This window comes from Heterodontus francisci, chromosome 3 (genome assembly GCF_036365525.1).
Source record: "Heterodontus francisci isolate sHetFra1 chromosome 3, sHetFra1.hap1, whole genome shotgun sequence".
Taxonomy (NCBI): domain Eukaryota; kingdom Metazoa; phylum Chordata; class Chondrichthyes; order Heterodontiformes; family Heterodontidae; genus Heterodontus; species Heterodontus francisci.
In genome coordinates, this window is record NC_090373.1 from 12429234 (window position 1) to 12450718 (window position 21485).

The 21485-nt window shown below is 43.7% G+C and overlaps 1 protein-coding gene across 4 annotated transcripts in view; it reads right to left on the reverse strand.

Annotated features, from left to right (window-relative positions):
- LOC137354371 (collagen alpha-1(XIX) chain-like) overlaps positions 1-21485 on the reverse strand; it is a 655592-nt gene that overhangs the window by 578657 nt on the left and 55450 nt on the right. For all 4 annotated transcript variants that reach the window (XM_068020137.1, XM_068020135.1, XM_068020134.1 and 1 more), the window contains exons 5-8: positions 6151-6274; positions 5362-5637; positions 5091-5171; positions 3489-3587 (exon numbers count right to left, since the gene is read on the reverse strand). In XM_068020137.1, coding sequence (XP_067876238.1) covers positions 3489-3587; positions 5091-5171; positions 5362-5637; positions 6151-6274 — 580 coding nt within the window. The remainder of the gene's footprint in view (positions 1-3488; positions 3588-5090; positions 5172-5361; positions 5638-6150; positions 6275-21485) is intronic.

Sequence of the window (21485 nt, forward strand, 5' to 3'; positions counted from 1 at the left end):
TTTTTGATGTTGGTTCAGCCCTTCAGTGGGTTCCTGCAGAGTCAGGGATAGAGATGCAAATGTCCCTGCTATAGCTTTTCCCAACCACTTCTGGTTGATCAGATGGTGATACTGTGATGAGCTTTTCTCGGTTAGAAATGTGGTGGCCACTGTCCAGTTCTCTGTGAATCTGTAAAGGTGAATGTCGAACACTGGGGTAACTTTATGAGTCTGCATTGGCAGTGAGAGCCCGACTGCCTGTAGCACCTATTGGAAATTCCAGCTTTGTGCATTTCTGATCCGCACTGTTGGTGGAGGAGGCTGGTGGGAACAACATAATCCCTTGTAGGTGTAGCATCCATAAGAAGCTCAAATCTCTTTGTTTGTGCGGAGTTATTTGGAGTTAAAACACAGCCTGACACAAAAGTAAAATTGACCTAAATTCTGTCCTCCAAGAATTCTCACTCTGCTTTCTTCTGGTTGTCAGTTTGGGCCTGGATTGTTGAGTTAGGTTTCTATTCCAATGGACTGCAGCACTTGTGCAAAGGTTGACTGCTGTGCTCAGTAAACTTTACATACCACGACATCCAACCAGAAGCAGTGAAGGAAAATTCATCTCTGCCCTTTTGTTCAATGCTCAGTATTTTTGACAGTGTAGGAAGCTGTGAGCAGCAATTATATATCCCTCTGAATTTTTAGAAAATTCATTAGGCTCTGAAGGTCAAGTGCTGAGTATCAAGAGCTCACACTTTGCAAACATCAAAATGGTAATGAAGATTTTGGACTAGATTTCCAGTTATCCTGAAAATGTTAACATAGCATCCACACAATAATCACCTCATCATACACAGTTGCTAATCAACGTTCTATCAGAAAATGTCTTTCTATTTTACTAAGACCTACATTAGTGACGACAGCTTCCAGATGGCCACATCTCATGCAGGTGCGGCCCAAATCTAAGCTTGTTGGAAATCGCTGTGGACAGAGGTTTGGAAGATTGGATTCTACCAGATCTCCTCATCTTACAGTCATAGTGAATCTAGTATCAGAACATGAGACATGAGACCTGCCACTGGCAGCTGGTGCCACCTACACAAGTGTTAGTATGATATAAAAGAAACTGAGGCCGGAATTTTACGCCCCCCCAAAAGAGCGGGTTGGTGGCGGGTTGGGGGGGGGGAGGTGGTGTAAAATCGAGTGGGAGGCTGGAACGGCTCTTACTGACGCACTGCAGCCTCTGCTGCCAACTTGCACGGGGGAATGGCAGCGAGAAACGACCCACCCGCCCCAGGCCAATCAAGGTCCTTTAATGGCCAATTAACTGCCACTTAAGGGCCTCCGCCCACCACCACGTTTTACTTTTGGCTGGCGGGCGACTAAGGCCTCAGAAAAGCCGTCTGATAAAACTAGGCGGCCTTCTGGTGGGCTGGGGGGGGAAGCCCTCCTGATCAGGCACCCTGTGCCCCACGGAGGGCCGTCCCGAAGCCCCAACTACCCCCAATGCCCAACCAGCCCCCTGCCCCCTTAACTGACCTCCCTTGCACCATGGGGGCCCGACCAATTGCCCCCAGTGTGGCCTCAAAATGTACCTCTTTTCTGGTGCCATCAGTCATCTTCGTCCTGAAGCTGGGTTACAGTCTCAGCAGTGGCCACCGCTCCCGGTGGCACTGTTGAATCTAACAGCTGCCGGGCTGCAGCTCCATTAGGCGGGACATCTGCCTCAAGGAGGTGGAAGATCAATTAAAAGCCAATTAAAAGCTTGGGAACTGTAAAATCCGGTCTGGAACCCCAGGCCCGGCGGAGGCACAATCGTCACTGACTTTTCGGCCAGTGAATGGGTCTCCCCCGCCCACTTTAAAATCCAGCCCATAAATGGAACCAGGTGTGGGGGTGGCTCTGAAAGGGCAAGGCGGATTTCCCACCACCTTTTTGGCCCGGTGCCAGGAATCTCACTGGCTCCACTAGATCCAGCCTGAAGCAATGGGGTACTGAGTGAGTGCTGCACTGGCCAGGATGCTGCCTTTTGGATGTGATGTTAAACCAAGGCCCTGCCTGTTCTCTCGGGAGGACATAAAGGACCCCCAGCACTATTTCAAAGGAGAGGGAGTTCTCCTCAGTGTCCTGGTCAATATTTATATTTCAACCAATTTCATTAAAACAGATTATCTGGTCTTACACATTGCTGTTTGTGGGAACACGCTGTATCACGTAGGTTTGCTCTAAGCCTTATGATGCCTGTAACCTGGTATAAAGCCATAACCTGCCCTACATGTTCCTCATGAAAGCAAAATGTAGGGTCCTGATTACTCTGTGGACCGCCAAAGAATCCTTTATCCATACTACTAGCTAGTCAAGGGACCGACTTAAGACAGCAGTAAATTCCTCAGTATGCTTTCACTGTGATATAAATCACAACTGTGCTCTGCAATTACAAGGATATGCAGACCTCAAACAGCATTTCACCAACACCATTTCGAAGCAGAATTGGCCATTCCTGGCTGGCATTGCCCTCTGACCTAGACCAGCACTCAAACACCATTGGTATGTATCACCGCACTGACTGTACATTTGACATCACTCTCTCCTGTATATTTTACATGACTATTTAACCTTTTGGTATGGTAGTGCATTGATGATGTTACTGGATTTGCAATCCTAGAGGCCTGGATTGATAATTTTCACAATGTAAGTAAAAATCCCACGATGGCAGACTGAGAACCTGAATTCAGTTTTTCTTTTTCGAACTGGAAATTTAAAATAAAAAGCTTTTAATCAATAAAAATGACTACGATTCTGTCAGACTGTCGTAAAAACCCAACTGGTTCCCTAATGTCTAATAGGGAAGGAAATCTGCCATCCTTACCTGATTTGGCCTATAAGTGAGTTCAGCGCCCCACCAACATGGGTGACACTTAAATGCCCTCCGAAGCTGTCGAGAAACCAACTAGATCTGGGCTATGAATGCCAGTGATGCCCACATCTCAAAAATGAATGTAATAATCACTGATGCTTATCTTCCCTTACACCCTTACATTACTTAGCCCTTCCAGTACAATTTACTTCATCAATGTGAAGGTTTGAAATACACTACAAAAGGTGCCATTTCACTATTAAGCAGCACACGGTCAAGTGACTGCACAGGTGCATAAGCTCCAAGCTTGTACAGCAGAAAACGGCCTCAGGAGAGGAGACAGGCATTGGGGAAAGCACTGACCATTGTCTGGCAACGCTGACACAACTCAGTGTCTGCTGAGGATCAGTGTGAGATGCTAACGGTTGGCCTGCATGTCGAAGTTTCCCCTGTTGTTCCACTGTTTTGCCAAGCTCAATGCATCGCATTGGTAATTGTATCCATCAGTGTACTGGAGCAGTTTAGACTGCTCTGCTCTCAAGCTGTTCCCAGTAAAGTTCCTGGAATACTAAAATATGAAAGGAATGCAACTTGAATTCCAGACTAATGCCAAGCAGTTAGCAAGTTCTGTTCCAGAGCCACAATGTTGTAGCCTCACCTTCTGACTGTCACTTTCTGGGTTTGAGCGAAGGGATGGCTGCTTCATGAAGTCCTTTGATGCCACCACAACTGGAGAGAAGCCATCCTCAGGTGAGCACTGGGGACATTAAGAGTTCATCTTTCAGTCATACAACAACGCAATAAACAAGTATATAATAAAATGGTCTCTTCATTTGTCAACACAGCTTTACTCTCACTGGTATAAGCTACTGCTGACCTTACTGTTCCCTGTGATAGGCCTCTCTCCAGACCACCATCAATGTGCCACATCACACTGACCCTTAAAGTTACCATGACAGCCTTTGGCCGAGAAAATCTGACCTCTGATGGTTTTACTGTGTTAATTTCATGTACAAATGTTACTTGAAACATTAGCCTCAGAACTGCCCCTGCTCTGCAGCCCTCACGTCACCGGGAGGGTGGCAGAAATCCCTGCTTTTACGCGGATAAAGGGAGTTTCCACCGCAAATCCAGAGCAGCTTTGAGCTAAGTCCAGGCCATAATTGTGAAATCCCCATGTTTTCATGGGGAACCTCGCTTGCAAGCGGCACATGCCAGAGAGTCACAGCTGCAATCTCAATGCCCAAGTCAATCCCACATTCCCTACACGACTGGCTTTCTAATGGAAGTACATAATCACCCTCATTATGTAATACAAATATGCCAGACTGTTAGAGGCAGTGGCCTATGGAAAGAAACCATCTCTTGAATGAGATCCATAACTCACTTGTACCTGCATTACCAATGGCTTACCAGGCCATGGTTTCCCTGTGGTTTCTTCCCTCCATAAACCAGATCTTCCCATTAAACATTCTAACTATAAATACTATGTTGAACATGGAGTTTAAAAGTACAGCATTATTACTGAATGAATTTTCAGCTTGATACAGAATTACAGAAATACCTTTCACACCTTTGAGCACAGGGACAAGAATAATGGGGGGTGAAATTGTTTTTCTTGTGCCCGGGCAAAAAGGCGGTACATTTTACACCGCGTCTGATTCACCAGCTGCCTTCGGCCTCCAATGGCCAAATTCTTCAATATGATTCTGTATGCCGAATCACTTAAAAAGAATGGTGACATGCCTAATGCAGCATAGGCTGGCACAGCCAGAAATGGTACTGCCCAGTTACGACCTCCACATATTTCCCACGAAAGCTGCCATGGAATCGCAAACAGGGGCACCCTCTTTGCAGCCACCGCATGCTGCATCACCTCTCATTCACTAGCCATCAAACAGGGATTGCGGTCTTCCATCACTTGCCCACAGCGCCAATTCCAACACAATGAAATTCTTTCAATTCAGTTTTGTCCCTCAGTTTTGACATTTGGCTAAAAGGATTTTGACCCCCTATTCGGTCACTTCCTTTAATTGTCCTCATCCCTTTAAAGTCCTCCTACAGTGCAATATCCCACTCCTACTACCAGCAAGCACCATATGTCTATATCTGCATCATAATTCCAATAATGAGCTGGCAAATATGAATTAAGTACAGGCAGCCCACTTCACTTATGGTAAGAGTAGCACTTGTATCTAACTATTCAGGTGTAAACTCTAGCTTAATGACTTGGCTTGGAGAATAAAACTGAATGTCTTACCAGGCCACCAGGTATTTCACAGCAGGTCTCCAGTTCTACCAATTCCGCATTGCAGTAAACCATTATCTGTTGAAGGTCAAACTGCACAAAGATGTCAGAAACAGATCATTGTAGATTTTTCTTTCACATCCTGTTTCAGCCAACCAATTTAAATTGTCATCACGGATTCTCCATTTTAATGCCAATTAAACCTGAACTTGTAAATAGAGAAGGGTACATAGTTTAACTTCATTCAAAATCAAACCTCTCCAGTGGGTTTACAATTACTTACATCAACAGGCATCCCATCACTAACACGGACACCAATGGCAGTCATCCCCTGCACATCAATGCTTTCCATCTCTTCACTTCGCTTACTGTCAACCAGCTCACAGTCCTTGTAAAGGGACACCGCCCCGGACTTCACACTAATTGCCAGCTTGTGCCACTGCCGATCAAACAGAGAACCCAGTGCCCGCTTCTTGAATGTCAAATGCAAAGTATTTCCAGAGCGCTCCTTGGCACTGTATTCCACCAGTTTTTTACTTCCGTCGATAATGATGGAGACCTGAAGGAAGAACAGGAGAGATATTAGACTGAGGACACACGGGTAATCAATTCCTGTGCTGTGTGAGAGCTCATGTTAACCAATAGAGGGCAAGAGTTCACATCCATTGGCCAGGAATTGGGTTGGGGTGTGGGATGGAGTCGAATTCCAACCTATGACTGTAAAAAAGCAACTTGAATGTTATTTGTCTGACTATTGCTATGCAGGCTCCAGTTTTTTTCAAAGCCACCTCTGGCCACTTCCTTGCATGCCTCATTTATCCACATTCTTCTACCGCACTCCATGCCCCCCGCACCACCACCCCCAGCCCCACTATCTTCTGCATTAGCCCCAGATAAAACCCACTGTCTCATCTCTAACAACTCACATTGAACCGCATTCGGAAGAAGCAAAACGTTAACTCATCTGCTCTGTGCACAGATACTAACCTGCTGCGTGTTCCAGCAGTTTTTGGTTCTCTTTCACCAGCAGTTTTATTTGCTGGAGAAAGGTTGATGGAAGCTCTTTGCTTACCTGCAGATTGCCGGACTGATCAGTAATCTGCCAGAAGTGCCAGTGCTCCTTTTTAGTGGTTCTCTTCAGGCGGAACGTGGCGACGAAAGTAAACTCTTCCGGCAATCCTTGTGGAAAGACCTGCCTGGTAGGAATCACAGTGACTCAATTGGTAACAGACAGATTCAACAGATAACTCCGAAAGACAGCTTGCGTGTGCAAAGTGGCAGGCAGGCACAGCTCCATTGAATGTCCAACACAGAGTGTAATGGACTGTGCTCATTAATCAATGCCTAGGTCAATCGAAAAATTCAACATTAACAGATAGATTGTTGTTAGGCAAGGGTATTAACGGTTACTGAACCAAGATAGATAGATGGATTTAAGATACAGATAGGCCACGATCTAACTGAATGGCAGAACAGGCTCGAGGGGCTGAATGGCCCACTCCTGTTCCGATGACTGCTGGACCTGTGATTGGGGGACCAACCCTATCAGTCTTTCAGCAGGTGACTGGCATGTGGCTCAAAAAGGGAAGAAACATAACAGATACATTTTAAACAGAATTCGTTAGTGAATGAATAGTGACACATTTTCATCATGGTGGGTGGAAAAATTAGAGTGCCAGAATTCCTGAAATTTTCAGGGCCAAATATGGAGACTCTGTCAGGAAGACAGTTTGACATAAGCACAGTATATTTGATATAATTCTCTTTATTATGAATTCAGCATGTAAATATTCTACAGGCCAATTTCCTCATGTATTTTACTCCATAGTTGTATTTTAATGGATCAAGGATGGGTTAAGGTTCAGGTGAGGGTTAGGGTTGCGGTTAGAGTTTGGGGGTGTGGAGGGCACTTGAATGTTCTTGATGCTCAGGGCCTCAGGAGTTCTTAATCTGCTGTGGAAATGTGTTCCTGGCATGTGAAGCTATTTGCTGGAATAGGTACAGATGGAAAATTTGTCCCATAGTTGTTTTTCATGACCAGTTGCATTTTTGTTTCCAAGACCTGTCATCAGATTGATTAATTTCAAGCATCATCAAAATCTCATGATATAAACAAAAGACACGAGGTATTTGCAAGAAAAGTTACACCTGGGAAGGCAGCTTGGTGCTGTGGATTTTTTAAAAAATATACTTCTCTCTGTTGCATGTTCCTCGAACCTCTGTATTAATAGAGACTGTACACAAAGACTGACCATTCCAGGTGGGATCAGTAATGCAATATTGTGGGTTCTTTATTGAGTAATGGTAAAGCAGCAATTACATTGAGATGTTCACTGTACAGGTGTTTCTTCAAGACTGACTAACACTCAGAATGACGTGGTTTGTTACATCATAGCTCTTACATGACTAATATGATCATGTAGCCGCACCTCTTAAAGATGTACACACATCCCCCTTTTCCCAAAACGAAATGAGAAACATATTTACAAATTTGAACATCTCATTTAAGTAAGTAGAAGTTAACTATATTCATGTACAGAAAAGTATTATGAAAATACAAAAAAAATGCAAGAATATCAATCTCGAAGATGTAAAGGTGGTTTGATAATTCCACCAGATTTGAAACCGGGTAGTAGTTCTCGGTTACTAGGACAGATGCTTGTGAACTGGATGTTGGGGAAGAAGATTGTGCAGACTCTGTCTGACATCTTGTCTTCGATCTTGTAAGAGTTGCAATGGAGTCTTCCATGGACTTGGGATTCTGAACAGTTCTGGTTTGACCTTGGTTACGACACAAGGTAGCACCAGTAGGTGTAGTTACTTCATAAGAACGTAGTTCTGGTCAAACTTTGGAGATTGTTGCAGAATTCCATTTACCAGTAGTAGGGTTTTGAATGTTAACTTGCTGACCACTATCTAATTTGGCAATTTCACCCCCAGCGTGATTTTCATGCATTTCTTTCATTTTCCTCCCTTGTTCCAGAAGAACATCTCAAACTTCCATACACTGGATACAGTTTGCATTGAAGGCGTTGTATGCCAAATGTAACAGACTGTGCCTTATCTTCGTTCTCACCCTTAGGAATCTTGAAATCACAAAATGCACAGAAGTTGAAAAGAGCTTCAATCCTCTGACCACAGTATGGGCAGAATTGGAAAACCATTGAAGAACCATTGAAGCACAGCTCGCATTGCACTCCTTTGTTGCAAGGTTCCTTCCGGTCACCATCGGAGGACTGGAGGGAGATGTGCTTGGTGTCGCCCGATGTCGTGGATGGTTATCAAGGTTAAGTCATTGCATGTTCACAGTCTAGCGATAGCAGGTCCAGTCTTTTGAACAACATAGAAGAGTTGAGGCTTCCAATCTGAATCACTATAATGGCACTTAATTGGGGTCCCATTGTAAGCAGTTAGCTGAACGTTAGTCGGAGTTATCTTGGCATGCCATTTACTTGGATACATGCATTTTAAGATGCGTAGGGGTAAAATGTTTGCACTGGCACCCGTGTCAGAGCAAATGTGTGCCCTCTTTTCCTGGACAGGAAATACGAATGGATGCAAAAGCTTCTAGCGGAGTAACCGAATCAGTGTGTCTGGAAACATTGACGACAAGGAATGTCTGTTCTGCTCACTCACTCGTGCTTGTATTCTGATCTTCAGGATCAGTAGGGTTAGTGTCACCCGTGACGTTGTGGATGATTCAGTTGTGTTGTGATGGAAAATTGCGAAGCTTGTCAGTGCGAAGATGTCCTGTGGTTCGACTTTTTGTGTTCAGGACTCTTGCCCGCAGTGTCTGTTTTGGCTTTGGGACATTGTCGTTTCCCGTGACCTCTGACACTGCATGCTTTGCATATAGAGTTAAGTGCTGGATGGGCTTTAGGCGAATGTAAAAGCCCACACCTTGTACATGATGTCTTGGATTTGGAATCCCTTTCCAATGTATCTGTGGTATTTGTTACTTATAGAGACTGAAAGCTTTGTTGACCCACAATGATGGACTCAAATTTGTGGTCATCCTTCAATAAGGCACAGTGGCGCAGTGGTTAGCACCGCAGCCTCACAGCTCCAGCGATCCGGGTTCAATTCTGGGTACTGCCTGTATGGAGTTTGCAAGTTCTCCTTGTGTCTGCGTGGGTTTCCTCCGGGTGCTCCGGTTTCCTCCGGGTGCTCCGGTTTCCTCCCACATGCCAAAGACTTGCAGGTTGATAGGTTAATTGGCCATTATAAATTGCCCCTAGTATCGGTAGGTGGTAGGGAAATATAGGGACAGGTGGGGATATGGGATTAGTGTAGGATTAGTATAAATGGGTGGTTGATGGTCGGCACAGACTCGGTGGGCCGAAAGGCCTGTTTCAGTGCTGCATCTCTAAACTAAACTAAAAAACTAAACTATGTCCACAAGATCCTTTCGGTCGAGTTCTATTGGTGTGAATGCAGTCACGAGTTCAGTGATATGATCTGCCAGTTCAGTGTCAATAAAATCACACTCTCGGTCTTTGGTATGACATAGACTGAATAATTGTCTATCCATTTGTTAGGCTGTTCTCTGAAAGACATGAATTCGAGTCGGTCTACTCAAAAATTGAGCTAAAGGCATAACTGGTCTTAAAAAGTGGGCCAAATCTTTGCAGGGTCCTTCTGTTCTTCGTCATTAAGACCAGACGTGTTGAGACAATGTAGTCCTTCATTGCCAATGGCTATGCATATCTTTACTGCTCACGTCTGTGGATCATCAATGGCTGGGTCATCGAAACAAAGCTTGACTCTCTGCTTGAAAAAAGATTCTGAAAGCAGGTCAGACACTTTCCAATTAGTAGTAGGAAAATGTGTTGCCATGATTGCAAGAACTCTGATTGTTGCACCTACAGAAGAAAAGATAAGCTAGGAAGGTAAATAGTAGAAAGACTTGCAGTACCACTTCTGAATAGACTTGAATGGTGTGGTGCTGTTTTGTGCAATAAAAAAGTAGTTGCAGTTCCACGGGTGAACAGGTCTGGAGGTTGCGGCCCTATCTCTTGCTGTGGAGACTTGTTGCAATGCTACTAATGAACAAGCTTGGAGGCTGTGGTGCTGTTACTTGCTGTGGAGACTGTTGTAGTATCACAAATGAACAGGCTTGGAGGCCGTGGCGCTGTTGCTGAATTTGCACACTTTTGGTTTAGCCCCACTCACAACGGGTGGATTTAGCACAAAGAAAAATCGAAGGCCCAAAACTAATGGCGATGTTCCTTCAAAAAAAGTAACAACGGTGATTGCTCCTCTTGAAACCACAATGAAAAAATTCTCCTCTGTTCTATGTCTTGACTGTTGCCTGTTCCGCAGGGCACCGAAGGATCACGGCGCTCCATGTACCACAAATCTGCCATTTTTGTACTCAAACTGGTAACCTATTACTGTGATACCGTGATGGCACTGAACTGTCCAATGCGCCTCACAAATGTAACGGGGTCTATTACCTCTGTACAGCGTTCACTCACCCAGACTTCCTCAAGTTGCTCCCGATGAGAAACTGACCTCAGAATCCCTGTGTTATGGAGTAAACAGGAGTCTACAGCCACCCGATCTCGCAGCCTGAAGTGAAAAGCTTAACCAGTTGCTGCTGACTGCACTGCTTCGAAGATAAGAAGGCTTGAAGGGTTGTAATGTTGGAGATCCAAATCGTTGCTGATGTGTTCTGATCTTCCAAGAGGAAGGAAAAGGTGTGTGTTCTCTTCAGAATTGTCATTGGGTCTTTAGAAATCTCATCGTTGCCAATATGCTGCATGTTCCTTGACCCTCTGTGTTAGTAGAGAATGTACACAAAGACTGACAACTCCAGAAGGGATCAGTAGTGCAATATTGTGGGTTCTTTATTGAGTACTGAGAGAGAAGCTATTACACTTAGATGTTCACCATACAGGTGTTTCATCAAGACTGCCTAACACTCAGAATTACGTCACTGGGGATCCCAAAAGCAGATTGGGTCACCACTTTGCGGAACACCTCTGCTCAGTCCAAAAGCATGACCAAGAGCTTCCGGTTGATTGCCATTTCAACATGCCCCTCTGCTCTCATGCCCACATGTCTGTCTTTAGCCTGTGGCAGTGTTCCAGTAAACATCAATGCAAGCTCGAGGAGCAGCACTTGATCTTTCGATTAGGCATTTTACAGCCTTATGGACTCAAAATTGAGTTCAACAATTTCAGAGCATGACTGGCCATTTTTATATTTTTCTTTTCTTTTCTTTTACTTTATTTTTTAACCATGTACCTGTTTTTCATGTGGACAGAGCTGCTCATTACTCTGCCATTAACGCTCTCTCTGGACTAATGCTTTGTCTTTCACCACAAGCGTTAACACACTCTTTGCCTTTATCCCATGACAGCTTTGTTATTTAATCTCTCCTGCCCTCTGCCTTATCGCACACCTTCCCTTTTGTTCTCTTCCCCACCAAACCAATTCCCCCTCAACTTGCTTAAAACTGAATTCTTTTCTAACCTTTGCCAGTTCTGATGAAAGGTCACAGACCTGAAACATTAACTCTGTTTCTCTCTCCACAGATGCTGCCAGACCTGCTGAGTATTTCCAGCACTTTTTGTTTTTAACTGAGACAAATGTGGTGTGTTACATCATAGCTCTTACATGACTAACATGATCTTGTAGCCATAGTTCTTAAAAGTGTACACACACAACACTCTCGACTCCTCCACTGTTGCTAAATTATCAGACTGCTTGGCCGATATCCAGTACTGGATAAGCAGAAATTTCCTCCAATTAAATATTGGGAAGTCTAAAGCCATTTTTTCCGGCCCCAGCTCGAAACTCCATTCCCTAGCTATCGACTCCAGTCCTCTCCCTGGCAACAGTTTGAAATTAAGCCAGTCTGTTCGCAACCTTGGTGTCATATCTGACCCTGAGATGAGCTTCCAACCTCATATTCGTGCCATCACTAAGACCACCTATTTCCACCTCCGTAACATCGCCCGACCGTGCCCCTGCCTTAGCTCACCTGTTGCTGAAAGCCTCATCCATCATTGTTACCTCAAGACTGACTACTCCAATGCACTCCTGCCTGGTCTCCCACATTCTACTCTCTGTAAACTTGAGGCCATCCAAAACTCCGCTGCCTGTGTCTTAACTTGCACCAAGCCCCATTCTCCTAACACTCCTGTGCTTGGTGACCTACACTGGCTCCCGGTCAAGCAACATCTTTATTTTAAAATTCTCATCCTTGTTTCCAAATCCCTCCATGGCTTCACCCCTCCTTTTCTCTTTAATCTCCTCCAGCCCCAGAACCCTCCAAGATATCTGCGCTCCTCTAATTCTGGCCTCTTGTGCATCCCTGATTTTAATCGCTCCACCATTGGTGACCATGCCTTCAGTTGCCTAGGTCCCAAGCTGTGGAACACTCTCCCTATACCGCTCTGCCTCTCCACCTCATTTTCCTCCTTTAAGGCATTCCTTAAAACCTTCCTCATTGACCAAGCTTTTGGTCATATGACCTAATATCTCCTTATGTGGCTCGTTGTAATTTTATTGTACGTTCATTGGTGTCATCTTCTTGCCAGAAGGTTGACTGTCATGGATCTCCACCTCTGTCTGTCCTATGCTGTCTTTACACATTCTTCATAGGTCAACTGCATCCAGTCCATTATATCCATCACCATTTTCTAGATAAGTCCCCAGGGCCTGATGGGATCTACCCCAGAATACTGAGGGAGGCAAGGGAAGAAATTGCTGGGGCCTTGACAGAAATCTGTGCATCCTCATTGGCTACAGGTGAGGTCCCAGAGGACTGGAGAATAGCCAATGTTGTGCCTTTGTTTAAGAAGGGTGGCAAGGATAATCCAGGAAATTATAGGCCGGTGAGCCTTACGTCAGTGGTAGGGAAACTATTAGAGAGGATTATTCGGGACAGGATTTATTCCCATTTGGAAACAAACAAACTTATTAGCGAGAGACAACATGGTTTTGTGAAGGGGAGGTCGTGTCTTACTAATTTGATTGAGTTTTTTGAGGAAGTGACGAAGATGATTGATGAAGGAAGGGCGGTGGATGTTGTCTATATGGACTTTAGTACAGCCTTTGACAAGGTCCCTCATGGAAGACTGGTACAAAAGGTGAAGTCACACGGGATCAGAAGTGAGCTGGCAAGATGGATACAGAACTGGCTCAGTCATAGAAGACAGAGGGTATCAGTGGATGGGTGTTTTTCTGAATGGAGGAATGTGACTAGTGGTGTTCCGCAGGGATCAGTGCTGGGACCTTTGCTGTTTGTAGTATATATAAATGATTTGAAGGAAAATGTAGCTGGTCTGATTAGTAAGTTTGCGGCCGATACAAAGGTTGGTGGAGTTGCGGATAATGATGAGGATTGTCAGAGGATACAGCAGGATATAGATCAGTTGGAGACTTGGACGGAGAAATGGCAGATGGAGTTTAATCCGGACAAATGTGACGTAATGCATTTTGGAAGGTCTAATGCAGGTGGGAGATATACAGTAAATGGCAGAACTCTTAGGAGTATTGACAGGCAGAGATCTGGGCGTACAGGTCCACAGGTCACTGAAAGTGGCAACGCAGGTGGATAAGGTAGTCAAGAAGGCATACGGCATCCTTACCTTCATCGGTCGGAGCATAGAGTATAAAAATTGGCAAGTCATGTTGCAGCTGTACAGAACCTTAGTTAGGCCACACTTAGAATATTGCATGCAATTCTGGTCGCCACACTACCAGAAGGACATGGAGGCTTTGGAGAGGGTACAGAGGAGGTTTACCAGGATGTTGCCTGGTCTGGAGGGCATTAGCTATGAGGAGAGGTTGGAAAAACCGGATTGTTTTCACTGGAACGACGGAGGTGGAGGGGCGACATGATAGAGGTTTACAAAGTTATGAGCGGCATGGACAGAGTGGATCGTCAGAAGCTTTTTCCCAGGGTGGAAGAGTCAGTTACTAGGGGACATAGGTTTAAGGTGCGAGGGGCAAAGTTTAGAAGGGATGTGCGAGGCAAGTTTTTTACACAGAGGGTTGTGAGTGCCTGGAACCTGCTGCCAGGGGAGGTGGTGGAAGCAAATACGATAGCAACGTTTAAGAGACATCTTGATAAATACATGAATAGGAAGGGAATAGAGGGATATGGGCCCCGGAAGTGCAGAAGGTGTTAGTTTAGGCAGGCATCAAGATCGGCGCAGGCTTGGAGGGCTGAATGGCCTGTTCCTGTGCTGTACTGTTCTTTGTTCTTTGTTCTTTGCTTCCCTCTCCTACATTTTCCATCAATCTTTCCTTCCAATAATTGTCTCTGTCCACCTCTGCTCTAATGATGTGACCGAAGTATTGCATCTTTCTCTCTTTGATATTATATAGTAATTTCCTCTTTTCTCCAGCCATTACCACTTTCTCATTAGCCTTTCTGTCAGGAGAGCATATGTGGAGATATGTCCATATTTCAAATGCATTCAGCTTATCAATGTCTTTTTGTTTGTTGTCCATGTCTCCGAGGCATATATATAGATAACATGTCATACTTCGTTTTATAATGCTCCTGTAAAGCGCCTTGGGATGTTTTATTAGGTTAAAGGTGCTATATAAATATAACATGTTGTTGTGTTTGTGGTATATATACAAAGGGTGATTCTGCAATCACATGGTCACAGTGAGGAGCGGCATTCACACAAAGTGTGGGTCGAAGAATCAGGGCTATGATATTTAGTCCTAACCCCAACCCATTCTTCCTGTAAGGTCAGCTTCTGCATTGGAACCATAAATGAACCCTTCATTGCCAGATAAGGGTTGCCATTACATCTAAATTGTAATTCCTGATAAATTATCCATTAGATAGCTGTTACTTATATAAAAATAATTATATCACCTTGTATTAGTTTTTATCAGTTGCTGGAAACTACCATTATCAAAAATGGAATGACAATAACCTGGCAAAGAACTTCACATCTATTGGTGCCAATTTACTGGGCTATTAATTTGTTTTGGCCAATAGTGAATCAGCAGCCTGCTTTGTATTACAGCCCAAGGTGAATTTATACCTCACTTTTCTGATGCTCAAATATACTGTAAAAGGCAGATATAAAAATATAATTTGAAGACTCAATGGAAATTTAAACATTAAAATGTTTAAATTAAGAATGTTGGCATGTGGGTTAAAATCAGAGAATAATAGAATCAAACAGCACAGAAGGAGGCCATTCGGTCCATCGTGCTTGTGTCAGCTCTTTGAAAGAGCTATCCAATTAGTCCCATTCCCCTGGTCTTTCCCCCTAGCCCTGTAAATTTCTCCCTTTGAAATATTCATCCAATTCCCTTTTGAAAGTTACTATTGAATCTGCTTCCACTGTCACTTCAGACAGCACATTCCAGATCATAACAACTCACTGTGTAAAAAATTCCCCTCTGCTTCTGAGATTTTTGACTTTACCACTTGGGCAGTAATCTGGGGTTGTCAACGGAATGAGCATCATCCAGGGTCTATAACGAGCGGGTGATCTGCTCCATCAGATTACTGCCCAGCGGCAAGGAGAAACATCTACAAAATAGAAACTGCAAGAAAGTAGATCATTTCACAATGTCAACTTAAAAGAAAATGATGAACCCTTCCATCAACAGTTCAACGATATCCAAGTAACTTCTATGGTATTTATATACAATACTGCATTTTGATAGAATTGAACTGATTGGACTACAGTGATACAGTGTTCCGTCATCAGTATTAATAACCTTAGTACTAATTCAAGGTGACACCAACCCAATTACATAAATATAAATAAAAACATGAAATGCTGGAAATACTCAGCCGGTCTGGCAGCATCCGTAAAGAGACAGAGTTAACGTTTCATGTCTGTGTCCTTTCGGCAGAGCTCTAATGAAGGGTCACAGGCTTGAAATGCTAACTTTGTTTCTCTCTCCACAGATGCTGCCTGACCTGCTGAGTATTTCCAGCACTTTCGGTTTTTGTTTCAGATTTCCAGTATCCGCAGTATTTTGTTTTTGTCTATAAATATAAAAAAATCAGTGTCAGCAACAAAAAAAAATACATTTAAATTATTCATGTTTTTACTTTCCTGTCTTTCGGAAACTGAATGTCAGTTGCAGCTACCAAAAAGCATGCTTCATTCCACCAGATAATGAAACCATTCAACCATCTTCTTGCAATGGTCAATTCTCTCACAAGCCTCTTTTCCAACCCTCTTTATTTGTGTCCACTGCAAAAAGTACTTTCCAAACTTTGACCTCCCATCTCCTATGATTCAAAATGTACTCCCTTGTGCTAATCCGTGTCACAGGATTAGCAATTTAATTCATCACACTGTGTCATTTTTTGACCACTTTGCCACGGAAAAGATTCAAAAAGGGAAGTTGTTTCAAATGGTAGGATATTAAATCGTAAAATGCATTAACTCGTCCTTAGAAAAAGTAAGCACTGAGGCAAAGGATGGTTTATATGCTATTGAGATATTTTCTCTCGAAAGGCTGTAAACAATAAGCAATTTGTTAACTTGTCTCGGTAATCAATAAGCACCCACAGCTGCAGGAGATCCTTCTGGGGGAGGGTGAACAGCCAGAGGTCGTGGTCCACATTGGTACCAATGACATAGGTAGGAAGAGGGATGAGGTCCTGAAAGCAGGTTTTAGGGAGTTAGGAAGAAAATTAAAAAGCAGGACCTCCAAAGCAGTAATCTCAAGATTACTCCCAGTGCCACGTGCTAGTGAGCGTAGGAATGGGAGGATTGATTGATTGAACACGTGGCTGGAGAATTGGTTTTGGAGGGAGGGCATCAGACGTCAGAGGCATTGGGACCAGTTCTGGGACAGGTGGGGCCTGTACAAGGTGGACAGGCTACATCTTAACAGGACTGGAACTAATATCCTCGCAGGGAGATTTGCTAGTGCTGTTAGGGAGGGTTTAAACTAACTTGTCAGGGGGATGTGAACCTGAGGGGTAGTTCAAATTGAAAGGAAGTAAAGCTGGTAACAGGAGGCAGAAAAGTAGCAAGCGACATTAGAAGGCAGGCGAAACAAAGGCGAGCATCAACTAGGCTTAGAATGCAGAATAAGACAAGAAGACAAGGTTAAGGGCACTCTACCTGAATGCACACAGTATTCACAACAAGTTAAATGATTTAAAGGCACAAATAGAGGTAAATGGGTATGATCTAATTGCCATTACGGAAATGTGGCGACAGGGTGACCAAGACTAGGAATTGAATATTCAAGGATATTTGACATTCAGGAAGAACAGGCAAAACGGAAAAGGAGGTGGTGTTGGCTGATAATAAGGGATGGGATCAGTACATTAGTAAGGGAGGATCTCAGATCAGAAGAACAAAATGTGGAATCTGTTTGGGTGGAGCTAAGAAACAGCAAGGGGCAGCAAACATTGGTAGGAGTTGTTTATAGGCCACCAAACAGTAGTGTTAGTGTGAGGCATGGCATTAATCAGGAGATTACAGAAGCATGTAGCATGGGTAATACAGCAATCATGGCTGACTTCAATCTGCATATAGACTGGGTAAACCTAATGAGCACTAATGCTGTGGTGGATGAGTTTCTGGAGTGTGTTAGGGATGATTTTCTAGGGCAGTATGTTGAAGAACTGACGAGAGAACAGGCTATTTTAGATCCAGTGTTATGGAATGGGAAAGAGTTAATTAATAATCTTGTTGTAAAGAAACCTTTAGGGATGTGTGACCATAATATGATAGAATTTTACATTATGTTTGAAAGTGCAGTAGTTCAACCTAAAGCCAAGATGTTAGATTTGAACAAAGGAAATTATGAAGGTATGAGGGGCAAATTGGCTGAGGTGGATTGGGAAAATACATTAAAAGGTATGACAGTACATAGGCAATGAATAGTCTTTAAATAAATATTACGTAGTTTACAGCAACTATACATTCCTTCAAGGCACAAAATCCCAAAAGAAAAGGCAGTCAACTGTGGATAACAAAGGAAGTTAAGGATTGTACAAGATTAAAAGAAAAGACCTATAAAGTTGCCAGAAATAGTAGTAAACCTGAGGATTGGGAGGATTTTAGAATGCAGTAAAGGAGGACAAAGAAACTGATACAGAAAGGAAGAATAGAATATGAATGTAAACTAGCAAAAAATATAAAAACGGACTGTAAAAGCTTCTATAGGTACATAAAAAGTAAACATTTGGCTAAGACAAATGTGAGTCCATTACAGGCAGAGTCAGGAGAATTTATAAGGGTGAATAGAGAAATGGCAGAGAAGTTAAATTATTATTTTGTGTCTGTCTTCACTGAGGAAGATACAAGATATCTCCCAGAATTAGAGATCCAAGGGGATAGGGAGAATGAGGAATTGAAGAAAATTAGTATTAGTAAGAAGGTTGTATTGGGGAAATTAATGGGGCTGATGGTTGATAGGTCCCCGGGAACTGATATTCTACATCCCAGAGTTTTGAAAGAGGTAGCTATGGAGATAGTGGATGTATTGATGATCATCTTCCAAAATTCTACGGATTCCGGAATAAGTTCCTGCAGATTGGAAGATAGCAAATGTCACCCCACTATTTTAGAAGGGAGGGAGAGAGAAAACAGGGAACTACAAACCTGTTAGCCTTACATCAGTAGTAGGGAAAATGCTAGAATCTATTCTAAAGGATGTGATAAATGGATACTAAGATAATAATGATCTGATTGGGCATAGTCAACATGGATTTATGAATGGGAAATCATGTTTGACGAACTTGTTGGAGCTTTTGAGGATGTTACTAACAGAATTGATAAAGGGAAGTCCCTGGACATAGTATACTTGGATTTTCAGAAGGCTTTTGATAAAGTTCCCCACAGGAGGTTGGTTAGCAAAATTAAAGCACATGGGACAGGAGGTAATACACTGGCGTGGATTAAGGATTGGTTAACAGGCAGAAAACAGAGAGTAGGAATAAACGGGTCATTCTTGCGTTGGTAGGCTGTGACTGGTGGGGTACTGCAGGGATCAGTGCTTGGGCCACAGCTATTCACAATATATATCCATGATTTGGATGTAGGGACCAAATGTAATATTTCCAAGTTTGCGGATGACACCAAACTAGGTGTGAATGTGTGTTGTGAGGTAGATGCAAAGATGCTTCATGGGAATTTAAACAGATTTAATGAGTGGATAAGAACATGGCAGATGGAATATAATGTGGAAAAATGTGAGGTTATCAACTTTGGTAGGAGGAATAGATGTGCAGAGTACTTCTTAAATGGCAAGAGATTAGAAAGTGTTGACGTACAAAGAGGCCTGGGTGTCCTTCTCAATAAGTCACTGAAAGCTAACATGCAAATACAGCAAGCAATTAGGAAGGCTAATGGTATGTTGGCCTTTATTACAAGAGGATTTGAGTACAGGAATAGTGAAGTCTTGCTTCAATTATATAGAACCTTAGTTAGACTGCACCTGGAGTACTGTGTGCAGTTTTGGTCCCTTTACCTTAGGAAGGATATTATTGCCATAGCGGGAGTGCAACGAAGCTTCACCAGACTTGTTCCCGGGATGGCAGGACTGTCCTATGACGAGAATGGGGGAAACTGGGCCTGTATTCTCTAGAGTTTCGAAGAATGAGAGGTAATCTCATTGAAACCTACAAAATACTGAAAGGGATAGACAGGGTAGATGCAACTAAGATGTTTCCCCTGGTTGGGGAGTCTAGAACCAGGGGGCACAATTTCAAAAGAAGGGGGAAGACACTTAAGACCAAGATGAGGAAAGATTTCTACACAAAGGGTTGTGAATCTTGGGAATTCTCTACCCCAGAGGGCTGTGGAAGCTCAGTCATTGAGTATGTTTAAAGCAGAAATTGACAGATTTCTAAATACCAATGACATAAGGGGATATGAGGATAGTGTGGGAAAGAGACATCGAAGTGGATGATCAGCCATGATCGTATTGAATGGCGGGCAGGCTCGATGGGCTGAATGGCCTCCTGTTCCTATGTTCCTACACACCGCCATTGTGTCTCTGGCTCTGGGTGCATGGATGGGGTGCTTCCTTTTGGCTGTGAACAATGGGAGATTTAAAAGTAAAGATATACAGAGACAGCAAGCAAGCAGACACAGCAAAGGCTTTTTTTCATTCATTTTTGGGGATGTAGGCATAGCTGCCCAGGCTGGCATTTATTGCCCATTCCTAATTACCCATGAGATGTGGTGGTGAGCTGCCTTCTTGAACCACTGCAGTCTATGTGGGGTAGGTACACCCACAGTGCTGTTAGGAAGGGAGTTCCAGGATTTTGACCCAACGACAGTGAAGGAACAGCGATATAGTTCCAAGTCAGGATGGTGTGTGGCTTGGACAGGAACTTTCAGGTGGTGGTGTTCCCATGCATCTGCTGCCCTTGTCCTTCTAGGCGGGTTTGGAAGGTGCTGTCTAAGGAGCCTTGGAGCGTTGCTGCAGTGCTTCCTGCTGCCACTGTGCATCGGTGGTGGAGGGAGAGAATGTTTTTGGATGGGGTGCCAATCAAGGAGGCTGCTTTGTCCTGGATGGTGTTGAGCTTCTTGTTGTTGGAGCTGCACCCATCCAGGCAAGTGGAGAGTATTCCATCACACTCATGACTTGTGTCTTGTAGATGGTGGACAGGCTTTGGGGAGTCAGGAGGTGAGTTACCGCAGGATTCCTAGCCTCTGACCTGCTCTTGTAGCCACGGTATTACTATAGCTACTCCAGTTCAGTTTCTGGTCAATGGTAACTCCAGGATGTTGATAGTGGGGGATTCAGCAATTGTAATGTCATTGAATATCAAGGGGAGATAGTTAGATTCTCTCTTGTTTGAGATGGTCATTACCTGGCACTTGTGTGGCGCGAATGTTACTTGCCACTTATCAGCCCAAGCCTGGATATTGTACAGGTCTTGCTGCATTTCTACACAGACTGCTTCAGTATCTGAGGAGTCACGAATGGTGCTCAACATTGTGCAATCATCAGCGAACATCCCCACTTCTGACATTATGATTGAAGGAAGGTCATTGATGAAGCAACTGAAGATGGTTGAGTCTATGACACTACCCTGAGGAACTCCTGCAGTGAGGTCCTGGAGCTGAGATGATTGACCTCCAACAACCACAACCATCTTCCTTTGCGCTAGGTATGACTCCAACCAGCAGAGAGTTTTCCCCCAATTCCCATTGACTCCAGTTTTGCTAGGGCTCCTTGATGCCATACTTGGTCAAATGCTGCCTTGATGTCAAGGACAGTCACTCTCACCTCGCCTCTTGAGTTCAGCTTTTTTTGTCCATGTTTGAACCAAGGCTGTAATGAGGCTGTAGCTAGTCAGCTCTTCAAACAAAAAGCTTCAAGTGCAGGTTTAGCCAGGCTCACAAGGAGCATGTCGAAGAGTAGGTAGGAGGCAGTTTGTTTCAGTTAAGTAAGATAATCATTATTTTTATATTTTTACAGGAAGGCAAAATG